Below are 18,327 nucleotides of genomic sequence, written 5' to 3'. Positions count from 1 at the left end.
TGAAAATGGATGCCGGAGGAAATGGGGATTTCAGTGTGAGTTTATCACTGGGGTTATTAAGATGTTTTGTTGAATTAGCCTTCCAATATAAAGCTCAACGGTAAAACCTGGCACCCCATAACCCCACTAACACACACACACACACACACACATTTATAGACAAATACAATACAACCACTGCACTGGAAAAAAACATTTAATTTCCAAGTTTTATTTTCCCCGATGTTGGTATCTAAGTGTATTGATTTTTGCTTCATGAAAATAATAAAATCGTGCCTGAATTGCACTGAAACCATATCTTAAAATAAAAATGTAATTTTAGTAAGATTATTCTTATTACATTCTCATATTCATAACAAAAACATATCTTAAACATGTTTCACTCTGAATCCTGGATGAGGCCAAAGTGTTGTTTTCGTCAACTGTTTAAGATGTGTTGTTTCCACCTCCTACTTGCTTCAACATGTTGCTTTGTTGTACAAAACATCTGCTCTTAATATATGCCTGCAAGTCAAGTGTCTAATTTTATACACAGAATCAGTGATTCATTCTGTATTTATCCAAATGTGGAGACTATACTTCTTCCATTCGTTTAATAATGTTTAATGTGCTTTTGCCATTTGTGAAGCTGGCACTGGTACTGGTTTACCTTTTCAGAGATAAAGTTGTTAATTATTATCTACAATTAACCTATCTGAAATGTGCACTACACAGAATGTAATCTAAAACACCTCAACTAGAACTGCAAGTTTCCCATCGCCTGGAAAGGCAAAGTTAAGTAGTGGTAAAATGGTTGATTAGTTGACTGACCAAATATAAATTGGCAACCATTTTGAAAATCAATGAATCCTTTAAGACAACATCTAGAAAAACACCAAACATTGCCTTGGTTCCATACCTTTGGGTTTTGAACAGTTGGCCGGTGAAAACAAAAAAATTGAAGACATCACTTTGGGCACTGGGAAGTAGAACTGGCCATTTATGTTTGGAAACTGCTTTTGCACCAGACATTATGAAGATAATAATAATAATAATATTAATAATAATAATAATAATGTTTATTTATAGAGCACTTTTAAAACCAAACGTCACAAAGTGCTTAACATGAAGCAGTTATAACATAAAAACATATATAAAACAGTACAAGAAACAAAAGTCATGATAGATATGAAGGCTGTTAGGGACTCCTTGTGCTCTATGAATATATTTTGCACAACACTGTTCAACACAGGCACTTGTAGTATTTTACGAAAATAACTTCAGCCGCCTACAGTTACTAATCTCTGCGATCATGTGTAAAGTGAGAGGCAATCACATTTACCACTTTTCAACCCACATCCCAATGAAATACACATGAAGGCAGAAAAATCCTCCGATATAAGGCAGAGTCTGACTCTGGCTTCCTGCGGAGATCAATGTTACAGCTATAGCAGTCCAGAGACAGACGCCATTGTTTAACACTAATTAACCTTAAACTGTCAGTTAAAGATCAGATACTATATATATCAGATATAGAGGACAAGTGAGGTCTGTTCAGCATGGACAGTAAACAGTGTCTTTAATGCTTTCATAGCTGCACTCAACACTAAGCTTATAGTTTATGGTAAATCTGTTTGTTGTTCCTCTGTGCTGATGGAGAAGATAACATTTGATTATTTTATTTGAAATTTGAAATATCCTACAAGCCTCATTCTAAAAAAATACTAATGGGATGAATTAACAGGATAATACAGTTGGTCAGAGTCAGAATTTCAATAACAATACAAATACATATTACAGATAGATTTGATAACTGTATTAAATAAATATGCCCTACTCTGCCCAACAGCTATTCCTCCTTTAGATAAAAAAAAAATTGTAACACATGGATATTTTAATACAAAATAATTAACAGTAAAAGAACAAGTGCTTTAAGTGGAAAATATCTAGCGTCATATATAAATATCTGACTCTTTATATCCTTGCTTTTCCATAATGCTTTCAATGATCACACTCAATCATGCTGAGGGCTGCTCACATCTTAGCTCCTGCTAATTTAATGCATTTCCTCAGTGAAAAAAAAACCCACCCCCTCATACACAGAATTCATCCCCCTTCTCAACTCCACTCTCACTGCCATAAAGCCAAATTAACAAATCTTTCTTATTGCATTTCAACTCAGTGTCATTTTCTTGTTCCCATGGTCTGGGTGACCTGTCTCATGCACAGCATATGAAAGCAGTGACTTGATAACACTAATTATCAGGGCTGCATATGCCGCAATTTTGTCATTGTATCACACAGAGGTAAATGTGGCTTTTATTAATGACTTCTCCCTGTGTACTACCCGATTCTTTTTTGCAGCCTACTCATTTTACTCTCTCTATGCAAACTCTCTGTAAAGAAAACACAAATGTACATGCTTGTCACCCTCTTCCGCTTGAAAGCCCCAGAAGCCCACCAGCTTTGTAACAACAATGTGAGGCGATAAAGAAGAAGAAAGGAAAGTCTGCGGCAAGCAGAGAAAAAAAGGAGAGAGGTGGATGAGGAGGATAATTGGATGACAAAGTTCAGACAGGTGCTTTCCCCCACATTTAGTCTACCTCGAGTTCACTCCAGCATAATTTAAAAAAAAACACCTTCATAATACACATGCTCCAGTTTGGGGACTGCTCCGTCACCACCTTTCATATGCACACCTGCCTCTGTTTCGTTTTGTATTTTATTTTGAAGGAGTGGAAAAGAAACACCCCCCAGGCATGGTAATCACTGTTTATCGCACTCTACCATTAAGGTTTATGAGACAGGATGTGTGAGCGTGAGTGTTTCTATGAGATGGTGAGCATTTCTATTATGTGCCTGCACGGCCTTGCCTTTCACTGAAGTAGATCCAGACTTAAGCCCTGTTAGAGGAAGCTGGCTTTCCTTCATTGTAAGGCAGGGCCGCCCACCGCCATTTGCCATTTGCCAATTGCCCCTAGTGCTAGATAAATGAAGGAACAATGAAAATTCGTCATCTGGCCATATTTAACACCCAAAAGAAACAACTGTACAGTAATTACAGTACAATTGTCCACATTAGGAGACACAAGAGACGTCTAAACTGATACTGGCGCTGGGAAGAAGACCAGGACTGAGCCTTGGAATTACGGAGACATGTTATATGTTGTTAAATATTATAAAAAGACATTATTAGTCAAGTAATTACTCCAAGGAAAGACAATGAGAGGCCTGAAGTAGGTGAGATATCAGTATTAGCGTGGTATAGTTTTGATTTTAATCATCAAACCATGTCAGAAAAAAACAGACATGGGAAGGTATTCCATATGAAAGGCAGACAACAATAGAGGGTGCTGTACACATTTCTTTTGAAATGTAAAACTTGACCCTCTATTTCTGACGGGGGGGGGGGGGGGGGGGGGGGGGGGTATGCGCCAAATATTACTCCCTCATTTTCTATACAGTTGTCTTCAAGCTTTTGACAACTCACCTCAAATTCAACAGCAGGATCCATTTGCTCTGAATCCTGTTCGCCATTCTTCACTTTTGTGGTAATTTCTTTTCTGCGTGCCCTTTCCCTCCCTATTTTCTACTCTCTCCATGGCTCTGCAGTGTGATAGGGAAATTATAGGCCTATGAACATTTGCCCTGCTTCAGCTACAATTAGACCTCATTTTAATTAAAGAAACAGAGTGCCAATTACCCTCATACACCTAGAGAAATGGAGACAGAGGGGGATAACGGAAAAGAGGAACGTAAGATGGGAAGAGATAGTAGAAGGTTTGGGATTTACAGATGACAAATGTATAAAAACTAGATAGACTTTTCAGTGTGCCAATTTTACAGCTACATTCATCAAGCTTGCTCTGAATGTCTTTTTTTGTGCTTGGCTTGGCCAGCTAACATGAAGCCATGACAGGTTGATAACATATTGGTGTCATCATAATGTATTTCTGTACGCTCAGTACTTTCCTTTTCCATCTCATCCCGACATTGATACTACTGACATATACCACATGTGTAGCTTAATTATTTCAACATAAAAACAAACACTGACAATTTTTCTGTCAGAGAAATACATTGCTTTTTCTTATTAAAGTAATTTAATCAATACAAGACACAAAAAACGAAATAAATGATGCCGAGCAAAGAAATCATATCAGCTTGCATATTTGTTTGGTGGTTTGGGGCATATAGCTGCTCTGTTCCCTGCTCGATATGAAGGTTTGTCCTGCTTCTTGGAGTAGTGTGAAGTAATTTCTTGATAGGAGAGTTATTGTCCTCCAGGTGTAACTCAAAACCTCATGTGTTTCAGAGAATACTGCAAGCACATGTTTTAAATTTTGCAAAGCCAATACCCTGAAATTAGATGCTTATGGGATGTTCTGGTGCCTCTGGCAATTTGATACCTTCACGTTTCACATTTAAGTTAAAGGAATAGTTCAACATTTTGGAACATACACTTATTTGTTTTCTTGTCAAGAGTTAGATGAGAATATCGATACATCTCTAATGTCTGCACGGTTAGCTTAGCTTAGCACAAAAACTGGGAACAGGGGGAAAAGGCTTACTTGAAACTGCTCAATGGTTTAAAAAAAGAAAAAGAAAACTTGCCTACCACCTGCACCAAAGCTCACTAATGAACATGTTACATCTTGTTTGTTAAATCCGTACATCATCCGTAGATTTTTGATAGCTTCAGACTAAGTCAGCCTAGCCGGTTCCTTCATGTTCAGTCTTTGTCCTAGTCTAACGGTAGCTGGCTGTAGCTGAATATTTACAGTATAGACATGGAAGAGGCATTCTCTAAAGGCTCGCACAGACTACACGACTTTCATCGTCAGCCGAATGTCGTGCTGCTCAGATTACACAACGTCACTGATCGGTGGTGACAGGGGGCCACACACTACACGAGCTGACAATGTCTGTGTCACCTGACGGCTGGTGTCCAAACCACGTTTTGTAAGAAAACACACGTGAAATGTGAAACGGGAAATGACGCGATACTACACACAAAACAGCTGCTGTTTGTTAATATAAAAATAGTAATTATAAAGACAAAAATATGGGTGAAAGAATGGATTAGCACACACAGGTAGCAGGGATCGTCTAAGCTACAGAGAGAGCTGGAGGCGAGTAAAAAGTGTTTTGCAGTGAAAAAGTAGTTCTCTGTCCTGCCAGCTGCCTGTTATATATATACCTGCCTCGTGGAGTTGGCATAACGACGTTGGCTCACTGACCGGCAAATCAGGTTAAAAAATCGTGTAGCGTCAACTAGGCTTAGCATGACAATAATGTTGAACTATTCCTTAAAAAAAATAAAACAATACTCACTTTGGTCATTTTCTCTCCATTTTAACATCAGTGTTCCCCAGTGAGGTCGATGTTCTTAAGTGGCTAACTATGGTTACAATAAATGACGTCTGCATTAACATTAGTTTGTTTTGCTTGTTGGAGTATTCAAATAATTTCTTAGCAAAAGAGTATCATTATATGGTAGGAGTGACTGTTCTCCAGGTATTATTAACCACATGTTACAAAGGATTACGCTGGTTAATCATTAAAAATGCAAATTTTGGATGTCCTTGGTTATCTACAATGGAGCAGTTAAAGAAAGCAAATGAGAAGACAAACTGATTTTCCTTCACGTGCCAGCTGTCCAGTGTTGTTTTTAAGAGGGTAGGTTAGTGTGTGCATGTGAAAGAAAAACTTGCACTCAATATGTGTGTATGAATCATGTTTGTGTGTTTTTGACAGAGTTGTGTCTAGTGAGATTAGACCTCAGCTTCCTGTAGTTCCTGCCCCCCTTCCTGTCTCCTGGTCTGGTGGGGGCCGGCCGCCAACATGCACATCCTTCACATGCACAGCAACCAAGGGGGGCCCTCTTGAACTACTTGTCTACAACAAAATCCTCCTGTGGCACATGTGGATGAGCTCAGCTACTTCAAGTGTGTCATGGAGTAGCGAGATGATAGGAGCGAGGGTGAAATGAAGAAAAGGTGTTAATGTGTGACACGTTAGTTCTCTTGTTGGTCGGGACGCATATCAATGCGTGTTGTGGTTGGTCTCTGTCCCAGGACAGGATGTGGCCTAGTTAGGGAGGAGACTTCATACTGGACAGAAACCAAGGATGTCACCAGAGAGGATCAACACTGCTGTGAATGAAAGTGACTGACCCAAAGCAGTGAGGATTAAGTACAGGTCTAATTTACGCGACCTCTGAACGTTTTGGCATCAGTTTACAGTCACCAGAGATTCACCGGACAGAATCATTACATCAATTCATTCTCAGAGATCACACTGGAGAACTTGTAAGAGAGGTCAATCTTCCTTAGCTAATAATATATTCACTACAACACTGAAACCATTTTGATTTCTAGTTGTTGTTTCGCCTAACATACGATCCACCGGCAGATCACCCTTTTAATCTTTTCTAATTCTTGCTCACTGTTAAGTATGAATACATCTGTGAATCACAACAGAAGAAAGGATCTAACAAAAGCTTTGTGTTGGAACACGAAACAAATGTTGATTTATACAGGTAGAAGCACCTTCTATGATTCATGGCCATTCCCTTTTAATTAATTGCAGTAAAGTGGAAGGAAATGCTGCTACATTATTCAAGCCACACAAGTTCAAAGTGAATATTTACTCAATGGTGTAAAAAGTTTGGAGCCTCACGTAATATGAGAGGTTAAGGTTAAGAGGAAGTGAGACGTCGACTTGGTTCTGTGGCTTTTTATATCACCGCCTACGAGTAATGAGTTTTGACCTGTGGTGTTAACTGCTGAACAGCACTTGTGCATCTTGGACTCAGACAGCCTTTTTTCCTCAGACAAACAAAATTCACATAGCTGTGAGGCCTCAAGATATTCCCAAAGAGACTACATTAGATGAAATATGAACATCATCATCTACAGAGAGGTGACATCTATGACTGTTTGAGAATAGATTAGTGTTATTAAAGGGAGTGTTTGCTGTGTACAAGAGGAACTGAATAACATTGGCCAGAAGAAGAAAATTTCCACATTTAAATCCCAACATGACCAAAGGTAGGACACCTCACTTTTTTTTCTGGTTAAATTGTTAATCATTTTAACTCAAAGAACACAAATTTAAGAACGTCAAGCTTTACATACACAATTCGCCTCACTATCTCTAACGGTATGATTGATTAAAGTGCCTTGCTTTACAGTGCATTTCAGCCCTTTTGGAATACTAGTGCCCTCTTTCTTCATCTCTTCTTGAACGTACTGAACCAAGCGACGGAGAGCAAGCTTTACCCAACATGCTGTTCGGGGGCGAAACAGTGTAACGGGGGTCCCTTGTCAATACACTACACAGTCTATGTTCCAGCAGTAGTAATGCACTACTAATAAATATGTACCATAGATCTCACGAGCTTGCACAACACACTGTCAACACTGCACTTCCTTCCTCATCAATACACCTAACAAGGGCGATGTCAGGATTCCTTGTAAATTCACCTCAATTCGAAACAACAAGTCGGAAAGTCTGCGAAAACTTTGATATCCGCTTTGCTGAGTTGATGTCAAGTTGCAGAAACATGGTGGATGAAAGCAAATGTTGGGTTGATGGTAAGACACTTTTTATTTATTTATGTATTGTATATCAATGTTCTGCTAACAAACAGCTTTCTACGCGTGGTTTAAATGCTCTGAGCAAGAACATACAACACATCTCCTTTGTAGCTTCCATTTTGTCTCCAAATTATGACTTAAAACTCATGAATACACATACATACAAGTCGGAAGAACGACTTCCCAACTTGGGAAAAGGGACCATTCGAGGAGCATGTGAATACAAATAGAGATTTTTAGTGACTAGTGTAGCGCCCGTTCAAAACATACCCATTTGCAACGGGCCGAAATGCCTCTGGTATTCTCAATATCATCAACCTGCAGAGCCAGAGAGCCCCGCAGTTCAGACCCACTGTCTGACGTATGCATGCACCGCCAGTTTTTCCCCCTTTTTTAAACTTTATCAACAGCAAATATTACAATATGCCTTCAGTTTATTGAGGTGTTCCCAAAACATGAGACACACCCAAAATATTAATGATAATAGCTGAATGATTATTGTTATTTCTGCTTTACATTTAATGGACTGAATGTAGGCTAGACACACTGCACACATGAAAAGCTCAATGTAATGTTTATGTAATGATGTAAATGAAAGATGTGTTTATAAATGCATAACATTTACAGGAGATGCTGAAAGAAAAGCCCCTGCCACTGAAATCTAACTCTAAGAAGTTTCTGATCCAGACATAACCGTGAAAAAATGAAATCTTCCCAGGGCATTACAAAGGATAGGGTGACAGTATTCATTGAAGGTGGCAAGCCAACGTTAGCTTAGTAACATTAAGTTAACCACTGCGTAGGGTTATCAAAACATTAATATTTACACTCAAATTAGCGGATGCCACGTTAGGCATAAAGAATAACCAGGGTTAACCCTAACCCTCTCTCTACGTGGCTCTGGGTATAATGTAGTCACCGACTGTCACCGACTGTTGTTTTAACTCAAGCATGCGTACATCTAAAACTATGGGTCTGGAACTGAATGGTTGTTGAGAAAAATTTAAGAACATTTCCATCCATACATGCATAGACTCCTTCCATTTTAGTTAGATTGATCTGCCACTGAGTGAATTCACCTCCTGCTACTTCAAATTATGGACCCCATTTTCTCAAGGCCTCTTCAAAAATAACCCAACTCTGTGAAAATCTGAAAGCCTTCTTGAGAACATTGTTGCAGGCTAAACCAACTCCCTCATGGCTTCCTGATACAGAATCCTTTAAGAGGAGGAATGAATTACAAAGGAATTTAAGTTAAAGTTAAAAAATTATTTCTTTAAAAAGAATTTCTAATCATTATAGGGTTTAATGCACTTTTCAAAACCTCTGCATTTCCACAAGCAATTATTAAAGACCACTGTGAGGGGAAGAAGGGACAACACTTGAGACGATGCCCAAATTAGAAAGAAGACAAACCAGTGGTGTGTGCTCTGTTTGTTTTTGGGGTAGACAATCAGACTGATCATTTCCACTGTAACCTGGAGATTCATTTTATTATGAAACGCCACGACTAGAGCTGCAGCCAGAGATTATTCCATGAAATGTGGGTCACGTGTATTGATTAGTGTAGCCAGACACATTTTTATTCATCACTATGTTCATAGAAATTCTGCTGGAGTCTGACTGACTTAAGGGAATTCACTTTAATTCTACAATATTACATTATAGTATTTTATTAAAAGCATATGCAAACACGGCGAGACGGGGAATGCCTTATTTTTGTGAGCATGTCACATCTTTTAATCTTCAAAAGTGATGCAGTAACCTCTTCTGGGCTTAAAAACATGTATTATTTCTTGTCAGAGACCTTGATTCTACACAATTGAAAGGCAAGTGCCCCAGTAAACAGTTGTGTGCCGAATCATACATTTAACACTTTGGTGTTTTAAAAGACAATTTCTGTGCTAGCGGCCTTTACAAAAAGGTTTTACTTTGTTGGATGCTGTCAAAAGCTACAGACTGTACAACTGCAGAGTAGGAAAGAACATTTGTTAAACAAAAACTAACTCAAAGCCACACTCATCTACATAGAAAAGGTGTTTACATTGGGAAATGATACTCTGCTTGTTGATTGATCATCTGGGTGATGTGCTAGTCAACATCAGAGCAAAGCAATCTAGATCCTGTGATCAGAGTTGGCAGAAAAAAGCACCACATTTCTATGCTTGACTGCAAACAGACAAATGTCACACATTTTCAGTTTATGTAATGGGAAAGAAATTAACTATCATCTTGGAAGGAAGATTACACATAACTAAGATAGAAAGCTGTCAATACATCTGTGAGGGTTTTTTTTACCACAGCACCAAGATCCTCATGAACAAAATTTACTTCTGACAACTTTATAGACACTTCCCTGCTCAATACCTGGAAGCTATCACACATCATCACTCTGTGGCCTCTACAAAGTAATGAGCCACCATGTTGCCATTTCCTTTATAGACAGCTTGAAGGCAGCAGATAATCCGTGAAGCCACAGAGCTGAGCTAGGTGTCATCATGGCAAAAGCACCATGTGAAAGTGCAGGTTGTGTGCTTGTTTTCAAACACTTTCTCAATCCTTGAAGAGGACATTCATCCTGTGAAAGGATACTCATTGTCTTCTCCTGTCCACAGGGAGGCCTGAGGTCGGGGTTAGTCATAGACTGGCACCCCTGCAGGGCGGACACTTTGGAGTCATGCAGCACTGAAATCCAGGATGATCTTTTTTTACCAGCAGGAGACTCTGCCACCCCCGTGAGTGCTGTGTCTTCCAATAATTAGACCAGATAGTTTGCCAGCTAGATGACTATAGATTAATTATTGGCATGTGTCTTGGGTCATTTGATAAAAAGACTGGGATCCACTTCAAAATGTGGTAATGTGTGCATTCACCAACAGCGCTGCAATGATATATTATCCCATAGAGCAGCAGCAGCAAAATGAACTCCTGTTTGTTAAAGCTGAAAAGACATGATAATGTGAATGTTTATATAGTAATATATGACAGGTGACCCATTTCATTTAAAAATTTGCTTGATGAAAAACTCACATAGCTCCATCTACTGCTGTGATGCATCTAACAAACTCTCCATGAGCCCCAAAAATGTCGACGGCTGTGCTTAAAACAGAGTTGGTGTTTTTTACCACAGCAATATCTTTCAACAATTCATTTTGGGGGAAAAATAAAATCTTGCTCAAGAATTCTTGCCCCCCCCCCCCCACACACACACACACACACACACACACTGACACACACACAGCTTTCAATGACTAATCTGCTGTGGGAGGTGGACAGCTTGAAGCCAGCAGTACAAACTACAGCTAAATAAACCATCTAAGGATTGACACATCTAAGTAGAGATACAAGAAAACAGACTCTCAGCGAGACTCTCTCTTTTATTCTGACACATCACACTTCTTCATATTCAAACAACAACAGACACGCTGAGGGCTAATTCTCTTCATCAGTCTAAGCCTTACTCCTACAAGCCTGCGACTGGGTGTTTGTGTGGCGATGACCGATTTATCTAGAATAAAGATAGACTCATCTTTGGATGTGGAGTCATTTGTTAGAGTACAAAGAGCTTAATTTTCCTTCCTCAGCCAACCATACTATGTTTTTTGGCAAGGAGTGAATTACCATACTTTTGTCCAATCTCAGAAAAATCGATTATTTAAATGGATTTCAATAATACAATGACCCTTCTGCGATAATTGGATGGGTGGAGCAGAGACAGCAATCAGTTATCATTGAAGCAATGGTGATATGTAAGAACATGAAGGTAGGCAGGGAGTGAAAGAACATTTTGTGTGCAGCACTCACTAAAAATAAGATACCAAGCTGCCAAAAAAAAGGTGTTTAATGCTTCTTTATGTGAACTGACCCACTCCTTTCGGAGCAGGACTCCCTCTTAAAGCTCTTAGCTGTGTGCAAGCTGTAGGAGGGCAGCTAGCGCACAGGAATGTCTGTGTTGTGCCGTACACAGCAGAGCCTACTTGGTTCAATGCAGTATATAAAAGCAGGCCCTGGGAGACGAGCCGTGTGCAAGCATGAAGGTGAAAGCAAATGCGCACGTGTTCTCTAGGTTGTTGTCGAACCGAGTGAATAGCATTTTAACTTAAAACGGGCATATCAAAAACAAGATGTAGGTCAACCTATGACGCAGAGAGGAAAATATCCCAGACTCAAATCGAATCAAGTCACGCGCATGCTTCAAGCAGAGAAATTTTTACATCAAGGTTGCTTTTTTTAATCAATTCTTGCACATCCAGGCTCAGACGCCTCACCAGCCTCATGTTGCCCCCCCCCCTTCAAGATTTCATTCTATTTTTTAAAGTAACGACAAAAACATCACAAGGCGTAAGACAATAATGGTATGTAGAAACGCTTCACAAAAGATTTTTTTCCCCAACACAATGCGCAGTAAGCCTCAAATAACAGCTGCGATTAGAGTGCAAGATAAATGAGAAAGATGGACCTGAGATAAATAGCTCCTTCTCAGTTGCTGTTGTCTAAGTACAGTAAAGGCCTTTTTAATCCCTTTGTTATAATCACGTATTCAGCTCATCACATGTATCTCACAAATCTGGCCCCAGGTGTGTATGATTACAGAATGCAAATAGGCAGTATACCTACTTTGCTCATTATGCAGCGCGCAGACGTGCACACACTTGCACCATTCTTGCCCTCTCTGCGCTTGCTCTTTCTATTTCGTCAACTCATGACGGTCTCCCCATCTCTCCTTGACTCACTTCAAAGAGAACCCCCATCCCTCTAAAAGTGCCATTCTCCTTGGTGCTTATGGCTGATAGGCTGTGGCCTCATTCCCTCTCTGCTGCAGCCTGTCCCCATTGTGTCCCACTCACAGAGAGTAGCGTGTGGGTGGAGGACAGACTGGCTCTCCAAAGTGAATGCCTGACATGGATGTATGGGCTGGGGGTGTATCCTCTCACTGAGCTAAACTATCATCCACCTGCATTTCCCGGCTGCCATATGCATCCTTCTTCGGCGAGAGGGGAAAAGAGAGAGAGAGGGAGAGAGAGAGAGAGACATGGAGTGAGAGTACTTGTGGCACTCGGATGCCTGTTTAACTCTTGAGGAAGCTAATCATCGGATTGAGGTACTGAGGATGATGGGCTACAGGCTTTCCGAGAGGGGGGAGGTTGCTTTAAATGCAAATCCCTTTCTTATAAAAATCGGTTCCGTTTAAAAGGATTTCTGGGAAACGATCCACATTTCCACGGCAGGGGAGACAGTCAGCAAGAGGAAACAGCATAGCACCAGTCAAACATCAAGGAGACAGAGGACGTGGAAAGAGTAGCAAAAGAAAAGGCTACATGTCTGTGAAAGAAGGGATTGAGGCTCAAGTAAGGCCTCTTGGATGAAAACATCCTTTTTTGCATTTGAAACACTTAGTGAGTTTTGGTTTAGATTGAGAAGCATTACGCTATTCATCATGCTAGTTATGCCACGGAGGAGTCAGGAGGTGAAAGAATAAACAGAAGACAGACGGTGTACAAAACACGAGAATGTCCCCACTTTTTGGACATTTTTTAGAGGGTTGGTGTCAATCTTGCCTTCCACCTAAAAGCGTCTAACAGCAGATTACATAAATATGAGGCTTGAATATTTTGTTTAATTCCACATAAAGAAGCCTGCTTTTTAAGCTGAATGGATATGAGGGACAGATGTGCATTGGCGTCCCTCGCTGCCTCCACACAATCCACTACCAATCCACTGTCACTATCAACAGTACTGCAAGTTATTTCTTACACACACACACACACACACACACACAGACACACACACACACACACACCCTTCTTCGGATTAAATTGTGTATATATATATATATATATATATATATATATATATTCAATTTACAATGTTTTAAATCATGTAACACTAATGGAAATGCAACTCAGTTGTCATTACTCCCACTTGGCCCCCGGCACATCTACTTGTAGCTGTGTGAGCTCATTGCTGAGAATGGAGTCTGCACATGTGCCAAACAAAACATGTTAACATCACCTCTTTTGTATAGGGTTGCTTTGGTTTGGGCGAGCATGATATAGAACGGCTGCTGTGTGCAAAGTTTGCAAGAGACAGGATGACACATCACCCCTCTTTCCTTTAGTAGAGGCTTAAAGAGCTGTCCATGTTTTTGACCCCATCAACAAGAATGCTAAAACAAATTGCACTGGCAGATGCACTCGCTTGTTGCACATTACGTGAAAAGCTTTGTAAATAGAAGGATGTAGGAGCTGCAATAACATACCATATTGCAGAGGGTATACTCTCCACTGCCAGCAGGATTTACAACACTGTAAAAACTATAAGCACAAAGTACAAGCCTCCCAGACAAAAGTAAACAATTTTGCTAAATAGACACTGTCTATACTTCACACATATACTTCAGAATCTCAGCTAATTCTCCACCACAATCAAGCTACAGTCAAGTTTCATGAACACATGTAACAAGAGTCGCATGATGCATCCACCACTTTCAATTTGCACATAAAAGAAAAGGTCTAAATATTGCAAAACATTTGCAGTGGATGGAAATGTATCTATCTATTAACCTTTTCTTTAGCCGATTCTCTGGTACACTTGGATGGAAACATGACTATCGATATTAAGAGAGACCGTCTACAAACTTGTTACACTACAGGTGTTTCAGTGGTGCTCCCTCTCAGAAATGCCTTAAAGCTATGGAAATAAGATAGGACAGAATAGAAATGTGGTACACCTGGGTGGAAAATTGTCCTATAAGTCTAGATGAGCACAGACGAGTTTTCATCATTTGAGCTCTGGACCTGAACAGGTGGGGAAGACTGCAGTGCTTTTGTCACAGGCTGCATCTTGCCATTGGTAAGAGAGAGAAACTGTATGTGCAAGGAATAACGAGGGGCAGGGAGAAAAACAAAATGGGTACTTTATAGGTTGCGCCTGTGTGTGGGAGGATAACAAACATTTATAACTTACATTTACAGTTAAATATGTTTTAAAATCGCAGTAGGGCTACATTAGTGAGAATTATTAATACTGGACAAAAAGCACATGCCTTTTCCATTTAAGGCCATGGTCAGAGATCTCTGTACATGACACACTTTATATATGCAAGGCGAGGCAGAGCGTGTTACTTTCTTCTGTGTGTGTGACAATGTGTGCGTGTGCATCCTCGTTACTAATTTCCACCCAAAGCTTGCTATTAATTTCCAGCCAAAGTAATTTTCTGATCAAGAGGTCCGTGTTTTAATCTTCACGGAGACAGAAGCAAGAGAGATCCACGCGCTGAAGGAGCAAGTGGTGTGTGTAAGTGAGTCATTTATCCTTTAGTTGGAAAAGGAGGAGATATTTGGCAGCAGTGAGCTTCATCTACCCTCCCATCAGTTCATTACAGAATTCCCTACTAGGTGGAGAACAAGGGGGAGGACGATCCAGAGTGTGCTGGCAGAGCAGCGGGCCATTACACAAGACATGGAAACCAGACATCTTGTTCACACTTGGCAAGCCACAGATGTTCTGGAGTCAGTCGACAAGGCGCTACGACCCCCTCAGCTCCCGACTACATGTCTGTCCTCCACGCTGTGCCTGTGCTGCACCTGTTTGGAACCAATATCAGCAAGTGGGAAACAGAGCCAAGTCGATTGAGACTATTATTCATTTTCTAAAAGGGAAACATTTGATGAATTCTGCCACTAAAAAACCTGCTGGGCATCGCTTCCTAACACACACAACTGAGGTTGGGCACCTCTTATGTCGAGGAGGAAAAGACCGAAGATCAAATTCCTGGCTCCCAGAAAACTATGACCAATTGTTACGTGTCTGGGAAAATCCCAAACTTCTCTCTTGAAATACAAAGTCAACAAAGTAGCTGCGGTAATTTTACATCTTCTTCTGGTGGGTGTGTACTCACAAGCGGCAAATCCAGGCTTTAAAAAACCCTTCAGAAAACCACGGTTGAAGTCACATACTGTATGCTACATCCATGTGTTTGTACAGTCTACAGTAGAAGCCATACTGTAAGTCCACCCCTCCAAGAAAGGGCATTTAGTGCCAGCGAATGTGGCGTCCGGCCTCAAACCAGAGGCAGTTGACAGATTCATGTTCCTGCCATAGAATATGTGTAGTCATGCATGTTCATGGTGTTCCTGTTTATGGCAACTATTGATTGGACTGAACATTATTGTTCAAGTGCTCATTGTTTTCGGGGCAAATTTATTTATTTTTTGTAACAAAACACCTACCTCATGTAGCAGTACACGTTGGGAATTGGCCAGAGAAATTACTGTTGTGTCAATGTTTTGTTTTATTTTAATGTATATACACCGTATATATGTCCATTACAACTAGAGCACATGCTAGTCGTGCCCCAATGAAGCAACATCACCTCAAGCAGCTGTGTATAAGCTTAAAACAACACCAACCAGAAAAGAAATCAGAGATTATAGAGTGGTAACAGACCTGTTATTCCCATAGACTGTTTTTGGATCAAAGGTATTACAGAAAGTTGTCTCAGCGGCATTGTTAACGAACTCAAATCAGCTTTCAGCTCCCTCCACAGCACTGAAACGTCCCCATTAATGTCACATAAAGACAGCGACATGGCAGGAGATTAAAAATAAACAAACACCCAGCTTTCTAGTTTCTTATTTGTCAGTGTGGCTCACTGAGGCTCTGTCTCTCAACCCTGCATTAAGCAAATTATCCACACACTGGCCCTGTTGTTATGCTGACGATGCTGAGCTGTACTCACCTGTGAAAACAGGCAATTTGAAACCATCATTTTCTTTAACACTGTGACAGCTAATTTCATACTGTGTTACTTGTCCCTCCAAGGTTCACAAAGCAGATCCAGGACAATTTTGCCAGTTAATGTCAAGTCTGCTGCCAGAAACTAATATAAATTATGAACGAGATTATATATTTGATACAAAGCGTTGTTCCTCAAGGCTAAAATGCCTCATGTAGATGTCTACATTAAACCCGCATAAAACACACCAGCCCTGCATTAGCCCTAACGCACCAGATGATTTATAGATTATAGGGTGAGCTGGATAAGATTCTTAGGGTGCAGCCTGGGAAGTTATTGATGATTTGAAAGTGAAAACTAAAAGTATGTCTTAGAAATGCCCTTCGCGAAGATATCAGGTGGGCAAAACCTTTTCTTTGGCAACATGTGGAAGAAACTCTTTCTAAATAAGCTTAATAGCCCACTGCCAGAGGAAGAAGATTCTTACATGGTGATGATGCTATTGGATTAATGCTTTGCCTGTAACATACAGTGCTTCTTATCAGTGAGGCTGCAGTCATATCCTGCCATGATATTTTGATTAGTCCCCTGAGATTTAGGTAAAGTTCTTGAGTGGTCTTTGAATTTAGCATGCTTTTAAATTGCCTTGTGGTTTTTACTACACTTCCTTTCAGGGTAAGGAACACGATGTAATACTAATTGGACTCATCTCACTCAGTCATGTAACCAGAGAAAACAAGTCTGGGCAGCATTTGAATAAAAACTCCAGACTCACCTTCCTCTGCAGAAGCCAGAAGAGCCCAGTCCAGGAAGATGCTCCCCAGCAGGACAATGCTCCTGTATGTCAGCTCCATATTGCTGTTACTACTAAATGGTAAAAAAGAACCGACTTCTGATTTGCCTTGAATTAAAAAATCAAGTGGCTGTGGCAGCTCGGCGGTGCACTCACTGACCGCAAACCAGTCCGCATTTAAAGTAGACTTCAGTTCAGAGAGCCTCACACTTCGGCTGCTAAATGCGGTTATCAGTCTATAGAGATTATAAAGCACGTCTAATTAGTCGGGTTCCGGCACTTTAAATAAAAAGTGACTGGAAACTTCTCCGAATTGTCCAACTTTGTGTTGTGGTGAAAGTCTGGTCAGAAACAAACAAACACTGCTGCAGCTCCTCTCCCACCTCAGTTCTCGGTCAGCACAAGGGGTGCATGGTTGAAACTTGTTGTGTCCTCGGCTTTAACCAGCTCTTTGTGCTCCACACGACTTCTCCCAAAATCTCCCCCTCAGCTAGATGGCCGTGCAGGCTGAATCCGCAACCACGGCACCTCACTGCATATCTGTTAGTGACAGCGACAATCCTCATTATCAGTCGATGCATACCTATTTCCACATCTTCTTGTCATGTTCGGCAAACAGTCCGCCTAAGTGTGTCTTGTTTTCCTTTTTCCCCAGTTAAAGAACCAGACTATTTGCCTGCGGGAGAAAAAAAAATCCACGAAAGGTGGTGGGGATTTTGCGCGACACGTCTAGTCTGGACTGGATTAACATGCAAAATTAGGCTGAAACTGAGGGGAAATGTCTAGTTTGTTCTCTGGATACTCAGCAGACTGCACGCACAGCGGTTATTAAAAGTTGAGCGGTAAAGCAGCTCTGAGGGATGACTACAGTAAGCTAGTGGTCACCGAGGACTTCATCGCCGCATCAAACCCGGAGTCGAATGGCACCAGCAAGCTCCGCCCCCTCAGGTCTCCTCACAGCTGAGTGAAGAGCACGCGATAAGGTATATCATTTCCGGAGAGGGCATTCAAAATAAAATCCATAATAACAAACATTTGGATAGTATTAAATATCCAAAATGAATGATTAGAGAAACAATTTAATTTTGTATTGTTTTCTAATATTGGCCTTTTTGATTTTTTTTAGCTTATAAGCTACGTACACTCACACTAGACTATATGTTGACAGGCTTATATAGGGCCTACCACAATTTGCAGAAATATTTTTTATTGATCCC

General features: G+C 40.5%; 1 protein-coding gene across 1 annotated transcript in view; it reads right to left on the bottom strand.

The window, feature by feature from the left end:
• The window catches only part of ephb4a (eph receptor B4a), a 35,594-nt gene extending 17,553 nt beyond the window's left edge, over positions 1–18,041 (bottom strand). Inside the window, exon 1 of the mRNA XM_046039393.1 lies at positions 17,093–18,041. Coding sequence (XP_045895349.1) covers positions 17,093–17,171 — 79 coding nt within the window. The 5' untranslated portion in view covers positions 17,172–18,041. The remainder of the gene's footprint in view (positions 1–17,092) is intronic.
• Positions 18,042–18,327: the final 286 nt, after the last annotated feature.

This window comes from Micropterus dolomieu, linkage group LG23, assembly GCF_021292245.1.
Source record: "Micropterus dolomieu isolate WLL.071019.BEF.003 ecotype Adirondacks linkage group LG23, ASM2129224v1, whole genome shotgun sequence".
NCBI lineage: Eukaryota > Metazoa > Chordata > Actinopteri > Centrarchiformes > Centrarchidae > Micropterus > Micropterus dolomieu.
The sequence above is the reverse complement of the archived record's forward strand: the minus strand, read 5'-3'. Positions and strand labels throughout refer to the sequence as shown.